Source organism: Gouania willdenowi, chromosome 3 (genome assembly GCF_900634775.1).
Source record: "Gouania willdenowi chromosome 3, fGouWil2.1, whole genome shotgun sequence".
Classification (NCBI taxonomy): domain Eukaryota; kingdom Metazoa; phylum Chordata; class Actinopteri; order Blenniiformes; family Gobiesocidae; genus Gouania; species Gouania willdenowi.
This window is the reverse complement of record NC_041046.1, coordinates 38445707-38473166: the sequence shown is the minus strand read 5'-3', so window position 1 is coordinate 38473166 and position 27460 is coordinate 38445707. Positions and strand designations below refer to the sequence as shown.

At 37.1% G+C, this 27460-nt stretch overlaps 2 protein-coding genes across 2 annotated transcripts; one reads left to right on the top strand and one right to left on the bottom strand.

Annotated features, from left to right (window-relative positions):
- Positions 1–638: 638 nt before the first annotated feature.
- Positions 639–19627, top strand: LOC114460565 (monoacylglycerol lipase ABHD2-A). Its single transcript, XM_028442475.1, has 11 exons — positions 639–855; positions 3468–3536; positions 4307–4522; positions 8367–8542; positions 10106–10273; positions 11044–11227; positions 12496–12588; positions 12780–12878; positions 13003–13072; positions 13176–13260; positions 16294–19627. The coding sequence occupies exons 3-11, from the start codon at positions 4314–4316 to the stop codon at positions 16503–16505; spliced, it is 1296 nt and encodes a 431-aa protein (XP_028298276.1). The 5' UTR covers positions 639–855; positions 3468–3536; positions 4307–4313; the 3' UTR covers positions 16506–19627.
- A 1329-nt stretch (positions 19628–20956) lies between these two features.
- LOC114459692 (retinaldehyde-binding protein 1-like) lies at positions 20957–26522 on the bottom strand. Its single transcript, XM_028441873.1, has 8 exons — positions 26502–26522; positions 25946–25993; positions 24567–24695; positions 24270–24474; positions 22767–22945; positions 22524–22682; positions 22329–22439; positions 20957–21215 (listed from the first exon to the last, which is right to left on the bottom strand). The coding sequence occupies exons 2-8, from the start codon at positions 25952–25954 to the stop codon at positions 21069–21071; spliced, it is 939 nt and encodes a 312-aa protein (XP_028297674.1). The 5' UTR covers positions 25955–25993; positions 26502–26522; the 3' UTR covers positions 20957–21068.
- Between the last annotated feature and the right edge of the window lie 938 nt (positions 26523–27460).

The following is a 27460-nucleotide window of genomic DNA, read 5'->3' as shown; positions in this document are numbered from 1 at the left end:
CACTTATTGCTTGAATATTGTAGGTTTCTTACATACTTTCTATATCATTTATACGTGAAAGTGCATACTTGGGTACATATATAGATATGTTTTGTCCATAATCCGTTTTTTATTAAATGGTTGATATTATATATGACATTATATACCTGTTTATACTTTTTGTGTTGAACAATGTCGCCCCCAGGTGTATTTATTTTGGCTTGCAACGAGTTTTTTTTCCCCACAAAGAATCACAGTTCAACTTCTGAGGTTGTAAATTTAAAGGTAATAAAAAAGATCATTAACTAATTAAATATGATATCAGTTGAAAAAAAAATTACCTCGATAGCACATCTGTTGTTACACGTTCTGCTTTGTAGATAAAGGCCTGTCAAAGGTTACATAATAACCCGTGTTTAACTCACTTTTACCAAAAGAAGACTTGATGTTGTTGTTGTATCTGATTAAACATGCATTAACCTTTACATTGTGCTGTTTAAAAGGGATCCAATTTCACTTAAAATTATTGAAATGTTAAAATATGATAGTAAGGGGATGACTGGGCTATGACGTCACCTTGTCTTTTTTTTTTTTTTTGTTTTGTTTTTTTGACCAATCAGAGGGCTGTGGTGACAGAAGCTTGTAGAAAGAGGAAGTGGATATACCCGAGCGGCTTCTTCTGTGGTGGACACTTTGGTAACGGAACAGTGCGACCGACCGTGGCTCAGTGGGTACTAGGGTGTGCCTCTCAGACAGCACACATACACCTTCCACACCCTAATGTCCTGCTCCAAGACGCATTAACGCAGCACATGAAGCTCCAACCGGACCTTGTTTGACCGAAGAAGAGAGGAAGAGCCGATTTTAGCGGCCGAGGTGAGTGTGCTAAAAGATGCTAGTGTGGTGCTCAGTTTGGTATCCGTGTCAGTTAATGTCTCCTTCGGCGATTCTAAATAACCACACAAAAACCCGAAGCGTTAGCTACATACAAACAAACACGAAGGGTTTTTATTTAACGTGTAAATACATTTCCTATCTAAAATTATTCACACCGTTTTTTTGGTACTATTCGTCATGAGTGGACGTCAAATGTGTTGTCACTGTTTTTTTTTTTGTTTTGTTTTTTTTTTGGGCATATTTGATGTTGATATAATCTGGGAAATGTGGGTGCGACCTTGAATTAAACACAACACGGTTCTCGCTCAAAGTTGTTTAACGTCCTATTTTTGTCCTCCAGAAATGTGTCTGCTGAAAACGTGTGTCCTTGTAGCTTAAATAAAACCCTGTTGTATAAGTCGTGACATTGAAGGAAGAGCTCACAATTCAATTTAAAGGGAATACTGACAAAGTGTCAAATTAATATTTGTATACTGAATAGTAAAAGGCAGTAGACACATGACAAGTTTTAATTGATTCCCCGCCCCTCATTTCTCTCTGGCACAATACAGTTTTACCAAGTCAAGAAGTAAATGGTAAAAATATCTGCTGTTATTATTGTACCTCTTTTACTTCCTCATACCCAGTGTTGCCACAGTTATATATATATATATATATATATATATATATATAATATATATATATATATATATATATATATATATATATATATGTTGCTCAATTGACATTACTCACTTTAATTGATGTGCATTTTGAACAGAAGTCAAGAACGTTAATGCATCTCATGACAAAATAGAATCTGAAAAAAAAAAATAAGTAAATAAAAAAATAAATATATATATATATATATATATATCCATATAGTTCAATTGAATAAGTAAATAAAACAATAAAGGATGGCTTTATACAAAATGAATAGTAACAAATTCTTTTATCTCTATATGGAAATTATTGGCAGAGATGATCATAATGATACTTGATGTTTAATGCTAATCCTCTTCTGTACACCATGAAATGCTGTGTGCTAAATGAATGACCATGAGTTTTAATATTGAGAGATAACAAGCAGTAATACCTACGGTATTGTTGCCAAAATGTATAGGAATGCTTTTTTTTTCATTGTTATTTATCTATTTTTATTTATTTTTTTGTTATTGTATGTATGCATGTATGTATACTGTATATGTGTAGATATATATTTAGCTTTTTTGTCATTTGTTTTTATGTTTGGTTGTCTGTTTGGTTTTTTCTGTTCTGTTTCTCTTGACTTGCTTTGGAATTTGTACATGAATTGTAAATTTGTGGTGTATGGTAAAGGTGAAAAACACAATAAAAAATAAATTAGAAGACCCTGGCCAAGACAATAACCTCAAAATATCCAGGTTTTAGATCTAGGCCTACATAATCCGATATTCGTTGTTTTTTTCCCCCTGATATCAGACCAATATCCGGCTTAAATATGGGCTCGTGACACAATTTATATTTACCTTTAACAATTTATTCCATTGACTGATTGTCATATTTCTATTCTAACACAGCCTTTGGTCGGAAAAGTTCATTTTCTGCCAATATATTACACTTTCAGTGCCCTTTAAAGAGTTAATAGAATTGCCCTGACCATTATTTACTCTGAATTGTTGATTGGTTTTCATTGAATGATCTAAATCACTGCAGCACTAATTCTCAATCAGTAACTAATTCCCATCAGTTTGGAGATAATTTGCCCTTCAATCACAATCACAGACAATCCCGAAATATCTGACTTTCCGTTTGTACCTTTTCTTAGTGAAAATGATGACCACTCAAGCAATCACAGGTGCTATTGTTAAAAAAATTAATCAGTATCATTTACTTCACCTGTGAGTTGTAATATATGTATTGCTGTCATTTGTGAAACGTGTAGAGACACCAGGGTTGTTTAACACAGGGTGTGGTTAGTTAAGATTAAGAAATAAGTCTTTTGACCAATGTAACAAATGTGATAACTTCCTCTTTAATCCTCATGTTGAAGATATTGTTATCAATAACATTGTTACTACTATAAGGATAATTATATTTTAATATGTTGTGTTTCATGGTAAGATTTATTTTGTTTGGAGTCGAGAGTTTATGTTGATCTCTTTCTTGGCCTGTTGTACAACACTAAAATTTGAATACGTTTTTAAAAACTGTTCCATACCAATAGATTGTAAAATATATGAAAACATATTTCTTTAAAAATGGTTATTTGGTATGCCAGGACAACTTTTTACCAGATACTTTTATGTAACAAAACAACAAAAAAAACAAGTAAAGTTAACTGTAATAATCACAAAAATGTTCCACTGCTAGTCAAAGGTGTGTTATGTTATTGCAACTGACAGGTGTCATTTTTTCTGTACAGTATGTGTCACAAACTGGAAAAAGTATCAATTCAAAGGTTCTAAACGAGTTTGGTCGAAGTTGTGAAGACATCTTTTCTTGAGGGCGTTCACTGAGGAGTTAACCGGTCTGACAGAAGCACTTTTTGTTTACTTCGAAAACTTGGTTGTTCAGTTTCAATTGATCAAGTTGTGACAATTTATTTTCTTTCTGCTTGTTTTATTTTTAAGGTGTAACCCACAGCACTGTGAATTCAACTCTCCAGATTTTGTGCCCCTTTTCAAGGACACTACCAAAAGGTAGGCATTACTAAAAAGTTAAAAATATATATTTTTATTATAAATACAACTAGAACCCAATTTTCTGTGACTTCATCCCATTGGTTGTAGAAACATGAGCATTAGTTGTTTTTTTTTTTGAGTAGTAGTGACTTCTATTTAATTTCTTTTTTATTATTATTATTTATTTGAAAATAATAAAATCTCCGTTTTAAATGTTGATGGCTTTGTTTGTGAAAAATAAGTTTCACAGTGTGTTTGATATTGGCACCATTGGTGGGAATGTTTGATATGTTTTTCCACTATATGTGCTATGTTTATTGTACTTTTATATGGTTCCGAATTGGTCTGAAATAAAGTTGAAATGTTAAAATCATTGAAAGTGTTCAATGTGAATAGTGTGTACTGTGTTATGTGCAATCATTTAATTAAACTATAAATCCATATCGTCTTCTTAAGGTTTCCTGTCAGCACTTTTTAAAGCTTTATTAATTTAGATGAGTGCATTAAATTACCTGCTGTGCTTAATCTGATGCAGCTGCAGATCTGTGATCACGTCATACCACACAAAGTATTTAGGTCAAGCAGATAACATTCAATGTCTCATTATTTTCTGTACTTAATCATCTCTGATTTAATCCCAGTTCAACAAGTACTTGTTCAGCACGTCAGAGCTACTTTTTATGATGAACAATGAATTCAAGTGGATGCTGGCAAAAAAAAAAAAAGCCTTTTGGTCTGAGTTTAATCGTTAGTGTGTTTTGTAAAAAATCCACTGATTTGTTTTTCAGAACAATCATGAACGTCCACGATGCCGACGTGCACACCATTGCCCCGGAGCTCCCAGCCATGTTTGACGGCATGAAGCTGGCGGCAGTGGCCACCGTGCTTTACGTCATCGTCCGCTGTCTAAACCTCAAAAGCCCCACAGCGCCCCCTGACCTCACCTACCAGGACACGCCCCTCAGCCGCTTCCTTCTCAAGTCCTGTCCCCAGCTAACGAAAGAGTGAGTTTTCATCTTGTCTGTCGCTGTAGGAGTTGCCATAGAAATGAGGCTGACCATCTGGGGCTTCAGTGAAGGAAGCCTTTTGTCCATTGGTGGTTTTCTTTGATCACATGCCTGTAGCACAATCCCACTGTTTGGCTGTGCTTTGGTTGGTTCCTCCCTGTGGTAGATTTTATAACCACATTGAAGATGTGTGTAGACTAGGGCAGGGGTTCTCCACTGGTCTCACCCTAGGACCCACATTTTTTTTGGATTCAACCAACCAAATTAAGAAAAAATAGCTGTTGAAATTACACATCATTTTTAAAAAAACATAAATCTATATATTTTCCTGTGCAGAATGCATTTCACAGCATTCCTGTCAAAAGACAAGTCCAACATAAAAGACAATAAATATTTATTCTTTTTTGACCAGCTGTCTGCGACCGACCCAGTACAGGTCCGCGACCCACTTTTGTGTCCCGACCCACCAGTTGAGAGTCACTGGACTAGGGTGACCATATTTTGATTTCCAAATAAGAGGACACTTGGGCCGACCTCAGCATACTCTAAAAGTCCTCGATGTTTTTTTCTGTCTACCTTCTAACGGCAAAATAAGGTTTAAAAACCAGTTGCTCTCTTTATAAAAAATACTTTAAAAATGACTGAAGTTTTTCACCTATATTATGCATTGTAAAAATCTGTCCTTGAAAAATCTCATGTATACCTTCTTAATATCTCTCAATCATTGAAACAATGAGAAACATCTCCAAGAAGAAAAAAATACAAAAAATTACTTTAGGCTTACAGAACAGTATATAATTATTAAATATACACTTTAATAAATAACTGTGAATGTTTACATCCCATGGTCCCATGCTGACTCTGATTTTTATTCTGTCTGTTGTCTGTAGAGGTGATGAAGTGATAATGTGTAGACCAGATTATAGAAACTTTACCTTAACATTACTATAGGCTAAGTTTCTCCCAGTGACTCCTTTGTTTTCAAATATTGTTTTTAAATATCATCCAGGAGAATTCTCCTGCTGATATTTTTTAATTAAATCCTCCAATATTTAAACTCTTTCAATCTATCTTGGACTTTAGTCTCTTCTCTTTTCCTCCTGTGTGACGATTTCGTCAAAACAAAGCGGCATCTTTAATGATTCCGTCAAGTGTGAGTAAAATCACCATAATGACATTATATTTTATATTGTATGTTGTAGAAAGCAACTCATTAGTTTTCAGAAACTGCTAGAATTTCTCCAATAGAGCAAATATTAGCAGAGTTACCGTCATTTAAATTTAAAGTGTTCAGGGGTCCCTGGAAAACCCTGACATTTTGATGAGTTTGTAAAAAGAGGACATCTCTGGGTTTGTGTTGAACAGGTTTGAAACTAGTTAAACCAAGAGATCTCATGCTTTTGCCTTGACCAACAGTTTTTTTTCACTGAAGTCCTCTTCATTTGTATCGTCCTGTTGTTGACGCAACACTTGACCGGAGCTTCCTTCACTCCCCCAGCGTCCATCATAAATGTCTGCTTATGTAACTGATTGTTACTGAGCATTTTGCCCTTCTGCTGCAGAGTCAGTGAATCATAACAGCTGCCCTGAGGTCGACCTTTTTGTGTGGCCTTGTCCAGGACAGCTAGACTCCACTTAGCCCACAGTCATGTACTGGTACTGTATGCTCAGAAGGGGAGTTTGACCAGGTTGGATATTGTCTCAGTAAAGCTCTGCACTTTTCCACGGGATCCAAACTCCAAGCCGTCCTTTTTCTCCTCTGCATTGCTTTGGTTGATATTGACGTGAAGTGAGGTGGACATGTTTGCAGCTCACAATGCCACCCTGCTCGCTTTCACAACAGATCAATTCCTCCAAGAAAAGGACAGGACGTTCTTTAACTGTAGGGTTTGTCTTTTATTCAGGGGATGCTTTTGTTAGTCATATAAAAAACACACTGTTTTGCCTCATCTCATTGTTTGGATGGTATCGCAGATCTTATAGTTTATATTGTTTTAACACCTTGGTGGTAAGGGTATTTCTCTTTCGCACCTCTGAACTCTGATCTTGACATTAGATTTATTCTTTCCCGATCTGTTTACTGTGTTATCCAGTCTGTGACTCGTATTTAAAAAGCAGTTTTGCTAAAACAGACAAATTGCACGCCTGATCTCTCGTGCTTTTTCAATACTTACATGCTCATTTCTTGGTTTTTTGGTGGGACAATGCCCAAAGCTACTCCCACTTATTGTTAATTTACCTTATCTTACCCAAACCCACTAGATTGAGGTTTGCTCATTCATAAGTAATATTAGCTTTAAGATGGGTTTAATCAGGTTATAAATGACTCTGGTCAGCAATGAAATATACACCTTGTAATACCATTTGTGTAACTATTTTAATGTATTATTTTTTTTTTAAAAGACAAAAGAAACACAGTTTAGGACATCAAGATTTATCACTTAAGGTCATTATAAACAAAAACTTGTCAGTGGGTTAGAATGCTGTAAGGCAGGAAGTGAATGCTGTTCCGTCAAAGTTGATATATTTGAAGCAAGAAAAAGGAATAAGCATTAGGTTTAGCCTTGGTCAAATAGTGATCTCAAGATGGACAAATGTTAATAAAGCATCTGAAAATCCAAGCTCTTGTGGTTTACAGGTACTTAGTGACTATTAGTTGCCGGGCAGTCATGTTGCTTCCTGTCCACTGTAACAACAGCCAAAAACAGGCATGTTGAGTGTTACAGTTGCATCACGTGGCTCTAGAGGAAGTAGCAGATGTCTGATGTACCAAATGTTCTCTTACATCACAAAGATTCCTGTGTGTCTGAGTCCATTTCTTGATTGATCAAGGCTATTTTAGTTGGCATGACATGTATTCTCTTTGTCTTCGTTTTTAAAATAAACATCACAATGATCAAAATGTTTTGATCAGAGAAAACCAAAACTCGTTTTGTGCCCAGACTCTTTGATCGGCTGTGAAAAAAAAGAAAGTTTTCCATTTCTTTCCTGGTTTCCACTGCTGACCTTGTATAATATAATGGTGTACTTATCAACCTATTCAAAATAATATGTACAATATGGTCCACTGTGTTTTCTAAAAAAGGTTGGTTCAACCTTTGATGGTCAGCGTACCCTGGAGGTGCTTCTGTTATCAGAAATAAAAAGTATTTTTTCTGATAACAGCTCTTATGTAAGAAGAAAGCTTTCAGGTGTGTAACCACCATGTCAAAGGTCTTAGTACTTAGACACACACACACACACTCGCATGCACACCTTGTGTCAACATTGAAGCGGAGTCTGATGAGCTCCCCTGTTACTTTATTGTCAGCTTATTGTGTAACAGTAAAGTGAAGAAAAACAGACTCTTAAGTGTTCTGGAATGTGTTATTTACAAACATGAAACCAGTGCTTAAAGCTGATGTTGCTCAGAATGCACTGAAGTCTATTTGTTACTTGACATGAAAAATTAACTATTTCCTTGTACAAATTAAATAAAGAATTCAATGGAGTACACACAGCTGTATTCTGTGTACTACATTTATTTCAATGATTAATTTAAACATTATACTCCTACAGATGCCTCCCACGATGGTGTTACTTTTGATCCAGAATGCATGCTAAGCATTAACCTATTTAACAAAACTAAACAGATAAACAGGCCAACAGTAAACACAGATGTCAGTAGTTACGTGTTACCACCAGAAAAATACTACGTGGTAAATATGTTTTCAAGAAGTTCCAGCACAAATCTGAAGCGGACAGGAAATAATGTGTGTCCGCTAACATTGTTTTGCTTTTAAGTGGCTCATATTTCCTAATAGAACTCAATCCAATCACGGATCCCTTGTGTTTCCTGCAGGTACATTCCTCCCTTGCTGTGGGGGAAGAGTGGTCACCTCCAGACGGCTCTGTATGGGAAACTCGGTCGAGTGAGTTCTCCTCACCCCTGTGGCATCAGAAAATATCTACCCATGCAGGATGGGGCCACTGCAACCTTTGACCTCTTTGAGCCATTGGGGGACCATACAACTGGAGGTAATGCATTTAATTCATTAACAGAACAGTGACATGACAAAGTGTAGAGTTGGAAACAGGTTTTGATTATAAGCTTTAACATGTTACATTATTTTTTTCAAGTAGTTTTGTATTTATTCCTACATATTGGGTGGTCCTAATAATTTACCATAGATTGTAATTATTGTAAAGCCCAATCATTAATTGTCATGAGATGTTAAGTGTAAATAGAAACGGGCTACTTGACTACTACCTGCGTTTGTATTAACCGACACACTGCTGACGATTATCGTTAATAGTTATTAAATACATCCATAGAAAGGTTATGATTTCTAATCCCAAATAGCCGTTATGACCACATGCCTTATGTTGTGTAGTCATCATTGTTTGATGTGTTCACTATATTCTGACAGTAAACTGACAGGTGATTGATGTAGAAGGGTCACCATGGATTATTTTCTTTGGTCTGCAGCTCCATATACTGTAATAAACTGTGATGCTTTGTGTGTGCTCAGACTTTTCTGCAAATGTTTGATTTATCTGATTTTGAGTTGAGGCTGATATCCTTTCATTTTATTTTATTTAGATTTTTGTACATTGTTTCTCTTGTGTTAAGTATGGATTCACTTAACTTTTAAACTGTTTTCCAACGGTAATTTACTATGTGGCAAATGAGAGATTTAGTCCAGTCTTGGTATTTTGTTTTATCAGTAATTTTATTGTAATTTGTCATACTTGTTCTCTTTTGTCATGTTGTATTCTCTTTTTGTATTTCAATACCTTTTTCATTTTAGGTTGCATTTTAAAATCTGGCCTGGGACACCATATGAAAACTAGCCTCTTTTGGCTAATTCTGGCTCATTTACAGTATGTCTGTTTATTAATGTCAAGGTTCTCAGCAGGAATTTTCACAGCATAGGGGATCGGGTGGTCGGAAAATTTTTACATTTTTAACTCTCAGAGGGGCAAATTTAGTGAAGTAAAGCTTTGTTCCAGCCTTACTTTACAGCTAAAAGTTATTTGTTGAATTGGTGATGATGCAAGTAGTTTGAGAGTTACTCATGCTTTATACAGTAGTCCCTCCTACTAATATATACTCATAGATATTGTAGAGACAAGAAAAAGACTGATTCCAAGACACTCTTTTCAAATTTAAATGAGGTATAAGTGGGACCAGCAGTAATATCGGAACACACATTCGTGGATGACGCACACACGTGCGTGCTGTTTTTGGTTCCCTTCTGACCAATACTGACCTGAGCTGCACTTTTGGAGAAACTTAATTCCCAATGTTCAGCCATTAGAAAACAGCTTTGGTCAAACTCATGCAACTTACCCATACCCATTTAGCCTCCTAGTAACATATCTTTGAGTACTCAGTACCATAGTTTATCGACTCCAACTAAAGTCTTACCCATTGTGTGGGTGAAATGTAGTTCATCAGTGTGCATCTTTGAAAACCTATTGGCATTGACTTTTATTCACTACGATCTAAATGAGACAAATCTTTTACTTATGTTTTTGTTGTTAGTATTTCATGCTCCTAATACCTGCACTCACATACACCTCTGCCTGTATCAACAGGTGACATCACCATGGTGATATGTCCCGGCATTGGGAACCACAGTGAAAAGCACTACATCCGGACCTTTGTGGATTACGCTCAGAAGGACGGTTACCGCTGTGCCGTGCTGAACCACCTGGGAGCTCTTCCCAACATCGAGCTTACCTCACCACGCATGTTCACCTATGGTTAGACCCCAACGTTCCATTTGTCAGTAGTGTTATAGAAATTTTGTTTTTACACAAAATGTTGCTCCCTGACAACTAAAATGTACATTTTACCATATTTATTTAATAAGTAACAGAATAACAGAACAAGTATTGTCAATTATAATGCTGCATGTCATTTAAAAACTTGTATAATTAAAAAAGTTTTATATTTTTTCCTCTACTAAGCTTACCAGGAATTAAATACTGAATAACATTCAGCTAAAATAAAATAAGAATAGTATCAGTAAATACTCATTAGCCACCTTTAGGTCTGAAACGCTGAGTGGAGAACCTCTGCTCTAAAGGAAATAAAATGATAGAACAAATATCACCGTTTGTTTATTTATTTACCCAAGTTTAGGAAATTTCAGTAAATCTTTTTTTAAATACTTTGCTTACATGTCTAATAATAAAGGTAATTAATATTATGTTAATGAATGTTAAGTAACTATAGGATTATTTATTCTTTTTACCTCTTTTTGGAGAACCTCATTGAGATAAGAACTTCTTTTTCAAGAGAAAATAAATGCTGTCACTCTTACTGATCAGTAATTGGTGAGATGCAGACAAATTGTATATTAACTAGAACCCCTTGAAGAGAGTTCACTCAGCTGTACTAATATGATATTATGAACTAAAGGCACCTTCAGTTTAAAGTGCTAAGCAAGCAGAACGGCCTGTCCTTTCGATGTGATGTCACATGTATTCACATTTAGATGAGTCCTTATATATTGTCTTATTCTACGTAGGTTGCACGTGGGAGTTTGCAGCCATGGTCGGCTACATTAAGCGTGCGTTCCCTCAGACGCAGCTCATCGTGGTGGGCTTCAGTCTGGGAGGAAACATTGTGTGCAAATTTCTGGGAGAGAACAGGACAAACCAGGAGCGGGTGCTGTGTTGTGTCAGCGTCTGTCAAGGTTACAGCGCTCTCAGGTAGGTCATTGTCCTTGTGTGCAAATGTGCGTTCTCACTGCATCTGAGCTGTATTTAAGCACTAAATACAAATAATATATGATGGAGGCTGACTGAGCTCCATGAATGCAGCCTTTCCCTTTCACGGTGGTCAGTAGAACCATCGGAGCAAACTGTGCCCCCTCATCCCCGTCTCTGGGAGTGGGCTTTGTTGGAAATTGAGGCCACCTACGTGAATAGAAACACGTATAATAAAGTGAAAGTGACTGATTAGAGCAGGGGTGTCCAATTCCGGTCCTCGAGGGCCACTATCCAGCATGTTTTAGATGTTTCCCTCTTCCAACACACCTGATTCAAATGATTAGGATCGTTATCAGGCTTCTGCAGAGCTGGATGAGGAGTTGATCATTTGAATCAGGTGTGTTGGAAGAGGGAAACATCTAAAACATGCTGGATAGTGGCCCTCGAGGACCGGAATTGGACACCCCTGGATTAGAGCATAGTTGCAATTGTCTTTTTAATTTCTTCATCTTTTAAAGAATAATTGTCTAATTATTCCTCCATAATGCTCCGCACGGTTTCTCCGTGTTAGCGATTGGTCAGACGCTGCAAACTCCACCCCTTTCTTTGTGAGTGTGCACGCAGCCAGGTTGAAATCACTTGGCTTAAGTTTACGTGTTGTGCTATCCCTGATAAATTTACCTAGTTTTGTAGTAGAGGACCTTAGAATAAAGACAATTCTGATTATAGACACAAGGAAGAACTAACGGTTTCTGCCTGTTTTTGTTGTGTTTTTTGTGTGTGTTTGCTATCACTTTGTGTTTTTTTGTAGTTGCTTGTGTATTTTCTGAATATTGTGTTTTTGAGTCATATTTTTTTCTAATATTGTATTTTTTTGCTGCTGTTTGGTGTGTGTTTTTTTTTTACCTTGAGGGCTGCACAAAATGACTGCTGCATTTGTCTTTGAGTACAGTTTTCTGGAGCTATTTATCATCATCAAATCATCTTGTCAAATCTACTGTGAATAAATATAATACATTGAAAATACTTGATCCAGTACTAAAGATTTGCTGGTGGCTTTGCACTTAATCCTCTAAAACTAGACAATCTTTACTTAGCAGTTTTCTTTTTATCATCTATGTATTTCGGTTGAGCTGAATTAGTTTTAAAAAGCCAAAAACTCATGTTGTATTTTGTACAAGTGAGTGGTACTAATCTTGGTATGCTAACCTTTGGTATGCTGACAGTTTGTACAAAGATAAATTCCTGTGTTTTCTTTGAACTCTCAGGGCTCAGGAAACATTCCTACAGTGGGATCATTGCAGGCGCATCTATAACTTTCTCATGGCTGACAACATGAAGAAAATAATTTTCTCACACAGGTGCTACCACTGTTTTTCATGATGTGTTGATAGAAATCTTTAGTTATTAAAAATATTCAACAGTTTGATTATATCCATTGTATTAAGATGTAGTTTTATTTAGTCGTCATAGTCACTACTCAGTTCTTCAGGAAATGTATTTTACAGTGTGCATAAATGTCTTTGTTGATGTGTGTTTGTATGTATTGCAGACAGAGTCTGTTTGGCAGAGGCTCAGTTACTATTGATGCTAATCTGAGTGGGCTGTACACGGCAACGTCGCTCATGCAGATCGACGACAACATCATGAGGTAACGCTCAGAAACGACAAACAGCCATAGATTGCTATTATCAAGTGGAAGCCTTCAAAATGTTTCTGCACTTGTCTTATGTGTGCGCTAACCAGCTTTTGATATTGTAACTGTGTCACAACAGGAAATTCCACGGGCATGATTCCCTCAAAGAATATTATGAGAAGGAGAGTTGTGTACATTATATTCACAATGTAAGAGCATCTTTTCTTTTACGTCCTCCTTGTACCGTTTTGTTTTTTGTTTTTTGTTTTGTTTTTCATGTAAATTATGGAATTTGCTCCTGATACTTTCCAGGTTGATGTGCCGTTGCTGTTAGTAAACTCTGCAGATGATCCTCTGGTTCATGACTCTCTACTCACAATCCCTCGTACACTAGCAGGTAAATACTCCCATGTTTGAAGACAACTGGAATAAAAATTGGGAAAAACCCCCACTTTAACCCCCTCTGCTACTTTCTCTCTGGAGGCAGAAATGGCCCAAATTTGTCGATTTTTCCAACTTCATGAGACCCTTCTAAAGACTCTCTAAACAGCACAAAATAACAAATCCATTCTTAAAGGGTTCCTCTACTGTTTTTGCAAATGTGGCCTAAAATTTGTGAAATGCACTTTTTTAGAAAATCTATGCCTAACAAATTGCATTATTTTGCACCATATTTGTTTTTACCCCATTTGCCTGTAAACATCCCATTGTTTCCTATTGCCTATTTTCTTTAGCCTGTTTTTTTAGATAATTTAGCAGCTTTTTCGGTAAAAATGCCAGTTTGTGTTGCTTTTGGTTGCTCTAAATAATCAGGAAAAGTTAAAGATGTCGATGTAAACCTCTTTTGTTTATCAAAAGAGAATAGAAACTGTTGTGACCCGAAAAGATCTGTAACCGCAGGTGGCAACAGTTCTAACTGCTCTCCCAAGGGACCTTTACTCCCCCTTAAAAAGTGTGCAGCTGACGATCTGGTGGCTAAAGTAAATCACAGACTGTTGAAGGACTCTGGACGATCCCTTTAAATTACGACTTTGCTAGATTCATTTCTTTGTTCTGTTAAAACCATGTTTTGTTTTCATCTGATTTTGCTGCTGCAAAACTGCCCTGATTTTTTTTTTTTTTGTTTTGTTTGGTCAAAGATGAAGCCATTAGGAAGTGTCTGCTAGCTTATCATATGCTCAATCAAATCTTTTCCAAAAAATGTCTCAAAAGGACATTTAATGACTTGCCTTTGCTCTTTGTGCAAGACGGGGTCCAGCAAAGACATTTAGCGTGTGACTAAACCTTCATGTAACACAGTTTCTTCAGTGTTTTGACATTAAGGGGAGTCCCTTAACCCGAACTGCTCCCCAGGCGCCGTAAAATGGCTGCCGACTGCTCCCCAGGGATGGGTTAAATTGCAGAGGACAAATTTCAAATATGTGGAGCAACATATATGACCAATAAAGGCAAAAGCCCAATTTAATTAATTAATTGATTAATTAAATTAATTAATTAATTAACTTCATCCTGAAAGGAACTCCGAGCCTCAATATAGTAAACATAAAGGTCCCGAGCCACCTTGTTTTCTGTTCAAGCTTGTGCTATTTTAAAACCTGTCATCTTCTTTTACTGTGTTGAAAAAGTAATGATGTGTGTGGCCTTACTGGAAGCACATTCTTTTTTAACTTCTATCTCAAGAGCAGAGCAGCTGCTACTTTGTCTGAAAATATGACACAGTGACTCATTCAGAGCCAGGAAATGAATCAACAGAAACAGACCTTGTGCTCCAATTATAGAGAACTATGTACACATTTACCTAGTTGATGTTTTTCTTTATGTTTTTCATTATTAAAGTAATGCATCTTGTGCTCGGTGCGTTAATTAATCTTATCTAACAAGTAAGATGCCCTTTTCTTCTGAATAGTCCACCATTTTCTTTTCGGTTTGGGTACATTTTAAACATAAGAGGAGTCTTGGGCCTAGTATTTGTTATAGTCATTGTAATAAGCGTTACTCAGACTGTTGTCACCTCATGCGTCACATGGGCCCCAGCGCTCAGTCCAAGTGCAGCTCAGGATAAATAGTGCAGCGTGATGAAATCTCCAGTCAGCTGCATCAGTGTCCTTACTAACCCAGATAAAAGCAGGAGAGCAGGAAGATTCAGGCCAATCCTTTTTCAGGGAAGCACCCTGCTTCAACTACTTTGTTTATTTATTGTGGATTGATCTATAACTAGCATGAGTGGGTTCAACACATCCTCCAGGACAAGAAAGGCATTTAATAGGGGCGAGGCGTTATATCAGTCATTGTCCAATGCATAATTCTGTCAAAAATATGTGGACACGATCATCATGTATATATCTGGTTTAGTGTCATTATACTCATTGAGGAAACTGATATGGTTACAACTGTTTATGTTGTTGGCTCCAACACCTTAAACAGGTAAAGAAAAGCTCTATTATGCAAGTCTTGGAATGTTGAAAACCAAAATAACATTTTCTTTTATTTGCCTTATTTAAACCAGGCAACAATGATTGAGTGTATATGGTTTTCCACATGTTAAGGCTCGGGAGCGAAATCCGGCCCTTAAAAACATCCGATTCGGGTCGCAGTAGAAAGTGAAAATGACAGAGAAAACATGAATGAATTGTGTAAATTATCAACTAATTCAGTTGTGCATTTCTCAGCCTCTCCAAATACACACATTCCACTTAAATTGTTCAAAGAGCTCGCCAGTTTTCCCTAATCCTGCAATTTTCCTCAAATTATTTCACAAAATGTTGCCAAATTGAATAAAAATTAGTCAAATAATTTAGGAAATTTGGGTCAGGATCCTCAGTGCAGACTGATATCTGTCACTTATTGCTTGGATATTGTCCATGGCTTATAGAAGTGCAAACTAGGGCACAATAATGTTAAAATGACTTGTTTTCATGCCTAAAATCTGCAGCCCACATGAGATCAAACTGGTCCGTATTTCTCCTCTGAACTAAAATAAGTTTACATCTTTATTTACTATAATACCGTTAACCGAATTGAAAATGTAAATTAATCACAAATCAAATTTAATCTGTTGGGTAAATTAGAATTTACAATTACTACCATAGCTTTTTGTAGCAGCAGTGTGACTTTGAAAGGTTTTCATGTCTACTGCACTTCCTCTCTAAACATCTTTAAACCATCATTACCTCAGGGTCTCTACTGTAGGCATGTCTTGTCTACATTCTTTGGATATGTTGTTACAACTAAGTCAGAACAACTGTCACCAGTCCAGTTTTTAAAATTTTCCTCAAAAAAGAAGCTTTTTGGGGTAAATATTTTTGAATGTAAAAGCTGTGTCTGTTGAAACTCAATGACATTTGCAGGTTTGTTGATTTTGTTTTCGCTCACAAACACATCTTGTGTCATAAAAACTAATAATGACTGTACCCACTGTGTTCTCCTTCAGCAAAGAAGCCAAACGTGATCTTCGCTCTGACGCTCCATGGAGGCCACTTGGGCTTTTTTGAGGGCGCCGTGCTTTTCCCACAGCCACTCACATGGATGGACAAAGTGATTGTAGGTTACGCCAACACCATATGTCAGTGGGAGAAACAGAAGCCCATCTGTCAGGGAGGAAATCTGAGTGAAGGCTCCTGTTTGAAAAGCAAAAACACTTAAATCTCCCACAGTTTACTCTTTTGTTTTATTTCCGCTCGCTGACATTTGTCCCGCACTGAGGAGAGAACCTTAAACTATGATCTCTCTGCTGCCTTCTCCTTCGGTGCTATTCGCCATCTTCAACCCTCCCTCTCCACGTCAAAAGCCTTCACTTTTGTCTCATATTAACCGCCGTCACCTTACGGTATGTGAGCGATCAAAAAAAATACATGCCTTTGTGCTGTTCGATCTGCAGGAACTTTTCCAGTGTCTGAAGCCGCTCGTGGAGGCGTTGACCAAACCCGACCAGAGATTTAGTGAAACTGGCTTTAAAAAAAAGAACTCCATCATTGAAACACAAGAGCACAAGAACCAAACCCGTGCCAGTGAACCGGAGCCATGCTAGTCGGTGCCTATTTACTGCACCTTAAGAAGCTCACTGCGTAGCACCGCCAAGGCCATACAGCCCGTAGTCTGCTGTAAGAAACCACACACTTTTTGTGGTTTCTGTGTGTGTGTGTGCGTGTGTGTGACAAATGTAGCCTGATTGTGTGTCTGCGACGACGAGTGAGCGCTGCACAACTTTAGCCGAGCAAGTGTTTTGTCCTCAAGCTACTTGATCCTAAATAGTTTTCTTCCATCACTTTGGGTGAGGCTTTGCTCAATGGCTTGTAGATGCCACAGTGGATATTTCCGGATATTTCCAGACTCCAAACACCTGTCTGGCTCTTGTTTTTCTTTAGAAAGGTGCAGACCAGACGTGAACAGGAATCCTTGGACATTCCCACAGCATTGTTTTTGATTCATTGCACTTTACCTCCAGTCGGTTTTTTCCCCCCCACCTCCTGTTCTTCCATTGCGCAACAGATTTGGCTGATTCTACAGTTCAGTTTTAGTGCTTTTTGAGACAGAGAGACGATGACCCTGGAGGGAGAGAAAATGATAAGATGATTCAAACACACTCTGTGTTTTTTTCTTTTTCAAAGTAGATCCTATTGTTTTATTACAAGAGTTATAATCTACAAGACAAATGTTAGTAAGTAAACCAAAGTAAATAAACAAACAGGTTGAATGATTTTGGGATAGGGAATGATGCATAAAGTATATCCATTGGAAAGTCAGTTGCTGATAATCTTTATAATATTAATCAAAAGCTCAAGTGCAAAACCAAAGCTGAATCTTGTTGATTAGAAAATAAATAAATAAAATAAAAGCATTAACATAGACGTCTGTGGCTAAACAATGTAAAGCTGCTGTGTTCTTTGAATTAACAAATCCATCAGTGAACCAGGTGGGTCAGAAATAACTGAACTTTGAATTCTATTTGTTATAGTTTAAAATGGGAATGTTACCATATTATCAGACAGGCAAATATCTTAAAATATGTGCAAACACTTTACATGTCCTTGTATGTGGTATGTAGGCGTGTCTTCATCAGTCTTTAGACGTGTAATGTGCATCAAGGCAGGAAATCTTCAAGTAAACTTAAAGCTCTATACGAGAAATATAGACAATCACTCTCAAACAATTGGTTATTTATAATGATGGAGAAAATAACATGCTGTTCAATAGTAAGGTTATTTTAAATAAGTTCAATTGTGGAAAATGTTTATTTGTTAGGGACAACAGTCAGAAAAAATGTTCCAACGTTAGAATGTCAATATTTATATGAAACTTGGCTTTTTTTATTTTCAGTTTAATTATTAAACTAAGTTCTAAATTTAGATTTTCATTTCTACTTTGAGTGAACTGGAAAAAGATAAGAAGCTAATTTACTCAGGTTTGATAAACATTCTACAAAATACATAAAAAAAATGTAGGATCACCATCGTAACATTTTGTGCACAGCTCGATGCATCGTGATGGGATTTTGTAGGAGTGTGTCTGAGCTACTCAAAGTCTCTAGTCTAAAGTGACTCTAGAAATACATTTCTAGGTCTGTGATTTTTCCATTTCTCTCTTCCTCTGGGATAGATGGAGAAGGCAACTGATAAAGATGGATTTAAGACAGTTTCACTGTGACTCATAAGTCAAAAAAATGAAAAATCCAGTGTTAGACACAAGTTGGTTGAGTATTGTGTTAGGAACAACTGTCAAATTTTGATTATTATTTTTAATTCTATTAAGTCAAGCACGAAGTTGCTTTTTCTTTTCTTTTATTTGCTGTTGAGAACAAAAGATTCCTCACAGACTTCAGTGATGAATCTCTAGCTCTGTGCTGCCATCTGTTGTCAGAAAGCTGGTATTACATCACTGCTGTACATTTGCGTTAATATTTGCAGCTCTAATGTGCTTTCAGTTCATTATGGTTTGAAATTGTTTCAAATGTTCAATAATCATTTTGCACAAAACTGTTTTTTAATAGGGGAACTATGTTTATTATTTGTAAGTTTGAGTTACTGTTTTCTATGATTTTGGTTATGTGCCGTTTGTTTTGTGTGTGTTATTTTTCTTGTGCAATTCAGAGGGTGGGTGTTGATGAGTAAATGTGGGTGTGTATACTGTTCATATCGCCACCTCTCAACAGAAACCAAAATGTGTTCACTTTAAACATTTACTCTGTTTGAATAAAAACAAAGAAATTAAAAATAGAAGTGAAGAAAGAAACTAATGCAATAACAAAATTATAGGGTTGTTTCACATTTTCCTGTTGTTGTTTTGTGTCCGGTGTAAGAAATGTGTTAAAGAGGAATAGAAACCAAACGTTTCATATATGCAGACGATTTTAAATAGGGTCTGAGGTTATTTTTACCTGAACAATGTTCATCCTGACGTCTGTGCTTCAACACTGTGGGTTCAGGTTTATTTGCTTTGACTATGGGAGGAAAATAATATTGTGTTTGCTTCTCTTTAGTTACAGGAAGTTATTAATGAATATCACATTTTGAAAAGTGTTATTAACCTGCTACTCTGAGTAAATGAACGTCAGTCCACAGTGACCATTAGACAGCTTTAAATGGGTGTGAACAATATTTATGGACGTCACGATGCCCAAAAGCTCATGGAAAACACACAACGTGATGTATTATGTTTATGTAATGACATTTAGCTGTTTATCTTCAAGGACACTGAAGTGTGTGTCTGTCTGTGCGTGTGTGTTTGGGGCAGGATTTTTGGTGTTCCAAATAAATTATTTTCTACAACTGAAGAGTTTTTTGTTTGTTTTTTAGCACAAAGAACTGAACTAATGACTGGATTCTGGCCAGGTTGATCTTTTTGGTCCTTTTTAGTTCAGTAAAGCGCCTGGATTAGTCGAGGCCTTGACATCCATTGTCCAGGTGTGCTTTGGTGTCTGATACCGAGACCATAGCAGCAGTACTTTTATGTGCTTTAAACTGGTCCCATGTTTTCCCAGGTGAAAAAATCATTCAAACTACTATTCATGTCATGTTCTTAACCTGGGTTCCATTAAATTATTGAGTCACTCTCAGGTTTGGCCGGCGTCAAGATGCAGTAGAAATGTGGGTAACACCTGACTTAAAATGATATTATGCTGTCATTTAGTTCGCATCATTATCGATATGCTCTCGCTAAGTATCGATCAGCCTTATATATAAAAGTTAAAGTAAACTGTTGCCGAAATATGTTACACAAAATAATTTTCCATGATATATTAGATAAATTAGGATACGTTTAAGTTTTAATTTAAAAAGGCCTATGTTTTGAAAAATTTTGAATCATATTCAATTTTTCCTTATATGAAGTGTTTTTTGAATGCACTGATGAAGCATAGAGGGTTCAGTACCTCCAGTAAGGTTAAAAACGACTGCTTTAAAGTAAAGACTATGAGGTGCTACTGGTGCCACTTTTTATTTCTTAGAATTATGTATTATATTGTTCACCTCACATTTTAATGGTCATGATGTAATTGCTCTGTTGTGTAATCTGGAAATCGTCAACAATGTATCCCAACGTTCATAATTGTTAACACCCGAGTGCATATTTAAATAAATGATCTTTAAATCTGGATAATAAGCAAGGAAATGTTATTTGTATTGTTCTTTTCATACATAAGGCAACACACTTTGCTTGTAAGGATTCAAACCAGGTCCTTCCCTTTATCTGCTTTTGGTTTTATAATTTATTTAGATTTTTTTTCGTTTTCATAGCAAAATCACTAAACCTATGATGATCCTGATAATAACAACCAAAAATAGCATTCAATCTTGTATTTTTGTTTTTTGTGTCCACACTTTATAAAATTGGGTCATGCAGCCGTTTAAAGGGTTCAGGTAAATGAGATAATGGTGAAAGAAAAACAGGATTGTCTGTTACACGTGTGTCTTACAAACTTGGATTTCCCACTAAAATACAAACGCAGTTTTTAATGTATCTTAGACATCAGAGTATCAAAAGTTAAAACAGGGAAGTATATTATGGCTTGTTCAGGGCTAAAAACATCTAAAAACTAGATCTGCTCTCTTGTTTGTACTGTTATTCTCTCTCTGAGATCTACACATCATTCTCTTTCCTGTTTCTGCAAATTATATTCAAACAATTCTGTTTCTAACTTTTTTCTTTAAAGAAACTGCTTCAATAATCATGGATCTTCTCGTCTGATCCACTGATGACAGGGTTGGTCCTTCAGAGAGCCGTGTCCTCTGAGCCAAACAGCTTGGTGGCGATGGATCGGCAGTCGATCACTGAGGCTTTACCGTCAAAATCCACAGGCAGGATCTCTGCCTCAAATTCTTTGAGGTAGTTGTCCAGCTCCTCCCCGTGAACAAACACCTGAGGAGATGAAGAAGCAGCACTTCAGAGAAGGATCACTGGTACTAGATCACCACCTTCGTGTAGTCGCAGTTCAACAAATGCATGATTGTAGAAACTACTCGTGATTTAGGCAGAGATGTTTCTAACTTTGTGGGGGCCCGATGCAAACAGCTTTTTGGGGGCCAAACTACATTGGAGAGATACTTACTGGTCCTCAAACTGCTCCAATGCTACAACTTTATTATCAGCTAAACAAGCTACAGTCAATACAGCCTTTCTTTGAAATTATACATCTTCAGCCCTTCAAGCAAAATAAATGATTCATAAATGATACATAAAATAAACGAAACAAAAAAATTACTCCAAAACACAAAAATTACTCATAACATACAAAACAAGAGCACTTAGAGCAAGCAAACCTGCTGCAGGTTTAGATCAGCTCACCAAATTAAATTTTTTGAGATAACCTGCTAACAAACATCCACATTAACAGACAGACTGACAAACGCCGGTGAAAACATTACCTCTTTGGCAGAGGTAACAAACAACTACAACAAATATATACAAAAATAGAACGAAAAACTGAAAAAACCCTTTATTGTTCCCTGTATTACTAGTCTGATTGGTCATTATTGTAAATGCTGAGCTCATATTCTGATATTGCAGCCCTTGGATCACGCAATCATCTTTTTGTGGCTCCCATTTATGCCCATCCCTGCTCCATACACTGGTATAGTATACGTCAACAAATATAACAGATATTGAGCATCTAATTATATTTATTTAAAGTACCTTTATGGAAACCTGGTTTCAGAACCACTGATGCATATATTTATTAATCTTTCCCTGCTTTGTGTGGAAACACATACCTGACAGACCATCCCCAGGGATTAAATCCTGCTGCTGATTTTCATGAGCTCAAACATTGATTATAAAACTGACCACAAATTATTAATAATTACTTTTATACCCTATACAAATAGGGTGTGTGTAACTTTATTAACCCTCAAATAAAATGTCTATTTAAATTCTAGATAGCAAATAGAACTGGATTTATCACATGAGTCCATGCTTTCAGTGACCAAACCCCATTTTACTGTTGCAGTTTACTGAGTGGGACCCTCTTCATACCCTCTCTAAGAGCTTGCTCTTCATGAAGGGCTTGACCACGTTGTAGGTGGTGGTGAAGTACCACGGCTGGTGAGTGACATGGACCGCCTTGAAACGAGCAGGAAACGAGTCCTGTGGAAAAAGTCAAAGATGTTAAAAGTATCCCACTTTTCATTCTTGTTATTAAGTCATCTCTTTTTTCTGAGTTATTCTGACCTGCAGCATGTCCACCATCTTTTTCAGCTCAGCTGGCTTTATCCCAGAGGCATGTTGCATGGTGAAGCCTCTGAAGTTCTCGATGAGGACAAATCCATTGATCTGGGTCTCGTCGTTCTCGAGCAGCTTCTCCAGGATCACGCAGTACGCTCTCAAGATCTGAGGAACACAGAGAAGTTTATCAGAAAACTAGTTTGAAGATTTCATGCATTCATCTGCTCTGTGAGGTGAGTTTAAAGTCACCTCGTCAAAGGTGATCTCCTCCAGATCCCAGTGGTCAATGTTGAAGAGCAGGACCACGTGGCCATATTTGTCCCTGCTGGGCAGAACCACAGGGTAGCCGGCCTCGATGGTGCTGCGAACCGCCTCAGGGGTCATGTTCTCAAACAGCTCAGGATAGTCCTTCCTGAAGCGCACGTAACCTATGACCCAGACCACATGTTTACCAGTAGATCACACCTGGAAGATCAAGATCAAATCTCTGCATATCAGGGTTGGGGTCAATTATTGTAATTGATCATTAATTACAGTTATGGCTTAATTATAATTGCAACTGTAATCGAAAACATCTGTTGTAATCATAATTGAATTGTAATTGAGTTCATATAATTGACTTTGGAATTGGAATTGGCATTGAAATTCTATAAAAACCACAATTTAATTAAAAGGCAAAACCGGTGAATCATATCAGAGTTCTATTGTTTACACATACGTAGTTAATAATTATTACAATATGTTTCATATGTAGTTTTCATCATTTTTAGCTTAATAAAATGAAAATCTAGGGCAATACTGACAGGAAAAGGCTCAGGCGCCCACACTAAAGACATTAATACCAATATTTTCATTGATTAGGAAGCCTTGACATGGTAACCAAGAGCTAAGAAACAAATTAGAGGAAAGATATGATTTGTTATTGTATTTTACAGCTCATCTAAGAGCTAAATAAGTTATCGTTAGAGATGCTAACAGAAAGCTAACACAAGAGGAAGGTTAAGTTTTATGGAGTTATTTATTTCAGGCTCAGTAATTGTGATTAATTGAATTTGAACTTTAGAAATTGAGGATGTAATTGTAATTGACTTTCAGTGAAAAAATAACAATTGTATTTGAAAAAAAATGCTGGTCACCGTAAACAGAATTTAGTTGTAATTGAAAATGGATAATTGAAGACATAATTGTAATTGAAAACTGTAATTGACCCCAACACTGGTGCAAGCGCTTGATGTTGGAATGCTGGGTGACATAATTAGCAGCGCAGCATGAGTGGTTGGTGTTGAAGTAATGCAACATTCTCTACAAAATGATTTTCATAGAGCTTCTGTGTGAGCTGCTTAAATATGTCTTTACTGATGGTAAAGTGTGATTAGTTATCTGACTCTCTGAAGATACTCCTCATTCTTATTTTACATAATCTCAAAGACTTCCAACAAGTGGAAATGAATAAAAGTAAACTAATGCATTCATCAGTTTTCTCTCAAACACTTTCTTTTCTGCTCTGGTTTGCTTTCCCAGCAGCACGCTGCTGCTTCACGAATAAAGTAAATTTACTGTCCTAATTTCAAACAAAGCAGGGCTTTGTCAAGCACCTCAAAGCCGCCAATTAATAACCACATGCCTCTTCGTCCCTGAGATGGACAGGATTCATGCAAATGAGCAGCACAAAAGAGGTTTCAGCCTCAATTACTGAAGCCTGTGGAAAAAAGAATCTGCATCCCAGTACGAGTGGATGTTTAAATGTTCTACCTTTCATCAGCTCGTGGGATCTGATTACATCAAACTTGCGAGCTCTGAGGAAGCGTAGCAGCAAAGAATCTGGTTTGTCCCCAAAGCGCTCCAGCACCAGTTTGGATAGATCGTCTCCCTCGGCTGATCTCTCCTTCATCACAGCCCGCAGATCCTTCATGGAGGACGCTCGCCTTTCATCAGTCTCATTCAGCTCATCTTTAGCCTGTAGTGACAACAAAAACACATGGAAACATTAAGAACTCCTTTATGGCTTTGGCTCTTTATGTCGTACGCCATCCCGACATTCATGTTCACCTTTTGAATTGTGTGTCCAGGCAGTTTGTGACAAGGCCCAAACACTGGACCATGATCCTTCACTGTCAAGTGCTCCAGCTTTGACCTCATGGCCTGCTCCTCCTCTGACACCATACGGAAAGATCCGGTCTGCGTCAAGACCAACAAGCAATCACTTTAAGATCAGCATTTTCATTCACTGCCTGTTAATGTCTGAGTTTGACTTCAGGCATGGAGACGGAGCAGTGTTGCTTATTGTTTAAAGCTGCAGTATGTAGAATCGTGAGATTACCCCCCTCCCTTTCCTGTTTCAAAACCTATCGTCCCCTTTGTAAACGTGCACAACTATCACTCCGCATCCAGACTGCAAATGAATTGCGTCTGTTCTCTCCACCTTGGATATTCTTCTTGTAGGAGCTAATTGAATGTGACTATGTATTGTTGTGTTTGTACATAGTTGTGCAAACACTAGGGCAACTGGAGTGCCACACCTAGTGACGTGAGATGTCAGTTAGCCAGTGGGCAAATGCTTTTTGACCGCTGAGCACCGAGTACAGAAAGGCTGGAACTGAGACGTGTGTACTTGGTTGGTTTAATGTTATGGTGAAATAAACGTGTTGTCACATGCAAAAAGCAACTTCATGGACTGATTTATAAGAACATAACAGACTGCATCAGTTGTTTATGGCTAACTAACACAAAGTATCAGTGTTGTATTATTAATAATTATCTTAAGTTTACATGTGATTTATCCCGTCTGTTCTCACTCTCCCTCTGAAACCAGTACGAGGCAGATCTCCGAATTTAAACTGTTACTTCACGACGTCGGTCTTCTTTTTTCCTCTTGCTTTGCCATGTAAACGTTGTGCCTAACGCGGAGAATTCTCTTGCTGGAGTGTCGACTTTAGTCTGGCAGCCAATAGTTACACTCAAAAACAGCTCATGGAGCACTCTGTTTGTAAGAAGATCTCTGATTGGCTGAAAGGTCGCATCATGCTTCTGGATTTCTAAAGCTCAAATACTGAGCCAAGAGAAGGAGAAGAGGTTCAGTGTTCACTCAGGACACTGTGAGTTACAATATGTAGAAAGGTGAATATGGATTTTTTGACCAAATGAAGCCAAAGAATAAACTTACATACTGCAGCTTTAATGGGGTGTTTATAGCAAAGCTTCCACAGAACCTGAACGCATCAGAGAGCTTTAGAGTCAAACTGCAAATACACATCATCATCAGCCTGGTTAATCTGCTTCACATGATTACTAAAAGGTACTAAAAACAACTCCAGGCTTCATTAAATCACATAACAGCAGCAGCAGCAGCAGCAGCAGCAGCATGAAGCCATGTGATAACTAAAGCAACATAAACACAAGGTTAACCTCAGGGGAGTAGATAAACTTACAGCAGCCATGTTTGCAGCAGCTCAAAGCAGCAACACTGCAAAGACAAACTGGGACGAGAGCACAGCAGAGTTGGTCAGATTAAAGCAAAGTGTGGATCTTAAGTCAATATAAATAAAAGAAAATAAGGAAAAATACAAATTTTATGCTTTGATATTTTCATTCTTGAGGACATAAATAAAAATAAAACACTTTAGCTCATTTTGAAATGGTCACTCAGTTTTTAGAATAGATATTAAAATACCTGTTAGATAATGTGATCATGTTGCATGAAGAAGAAGTTTAAAGTGGTGGAGAATATGACATAACTTTGATCAAGTTTGATTACATGAATCAAAACAAAAATGTATTCCTCATGTTCAAGAATCAAAACACAGATGCAGTTACAAATTAAAAAAGTTAAAAAGAAAAACAACATCCAAAACAATGTAACACATTATTATATTATAATGATTCTTTATTGTTATTATTATTTTTATTATTCTCACAGTAAATGTTGTAGGAAAAAATGAAATGAATCCTATTTGTATGGGCTGTTCTGTGTGAGAGCGTTCTTACCTTGAGCAGACAGGATGGGAGACCCACAGAAAGTGACAGAAGAGGGAGCAGGAGGCAAGAGGAGCAGGAGGGGAGGAGTCACACCAACATCTCCCTCTGAGTGGGATTAGGGGGACACCACAGATTACAAACAGAGGCTAATCTAGACACTGCAACCAGAGAAGTTAGTGGGATGGAGAGGGAGTGGAAGTGCTCTACTCTGCGACAGATGATGTGATTTATCCATCAAATATCAGGGTTGTGGGATACTGGAATGGAACTTTTCCCAGTTGATTTAGGAGTTTCCAGTTTGTCACAGGGTTACCACACAGATAGACCATCACAGAGACCTTTAAAGACAAGAGCAATGCCAAAATCTGGTCCTGGAGGACACCAGTCCTGCATGTTTTAAATGTCGTCTTGTTCTAACAGGTGCCACTATAAGCAGAGGCTTACTCTCGCTAATCAGGATGATAACACATTATTTAGATCAGTGGTTCAAAAAAGCTTAAAAGAATTATTCTAAGTCAAGTTTATCATTCAGCTCCACTTCACATGCTGACGTGAATCATTATTTTTGGACTTTAGTTGCATTATGTTTCTGGTTGCATATGTAATGCAGTCTAATAATGTAATACTCTTTTCATTTCTAGGCTATTCATTATTAGGCGTTTTTTGTTTTTTTGTATGTGTTAATGATCTTTGTCGTCAATGAAAGAAGATTTTAAAGAAGATTGGTATGAAATTATAAATTTCCTCCTGTTTGTCACGCCCCACTTGTCTTACCTCTATTTCCCACCGGGGGGCGTGCCACACACTTTGAAAAGCACTGTTTTAGACTAAGGTCTTAGAGAATGGAGACAGCTATAACATGCAGGACTGCAGATTTAAATATACTCCCATTATGATGAAAACAAAGACATTGAATAAATCATGCAATTTGTGCTTGATTTTTCTTTCTTTTTTTTTTTTTTCTATAG

Coding starts and splice junctions, on each gene's coding strand:
- LOC114460565 (XM_028442475.1), top strand. CDS start 4,314: ATGAACGTCCACGATGCCGACGTGCACACCATTGCCCCGGAGCTCCCA. Junction 8,543..10,105: donor GGGGGACCATACAACTGGAG/GTAATGCATTTA, acceptor CTGTATCAACAG/GTGACATCACCATGGTGATA. Junction 12,589..12,779: donor AAAATAATTTTCTCACACAG/GTGCTACCACTG, acceptor TATGTATTGCAG/ACAGAGTCTGTTTGGCAGAG.
- LOC114459692 (XM_028441873.1), bottom strand. Junction 24,475..24,566: donor CTGGACACACAATTCAAAAG/GTGAACATGAAT, acceptor TTGTCACTACAG/GCTAAAGATGAGCTGAATGA. Junction 21,216..22,328: donor AGAGCAAGCTCTTAGAGAGG/GTATGAAGAGGG, acceptor TCATCTCCTCAG/GTGTTTGTTCACGGGGAGGA.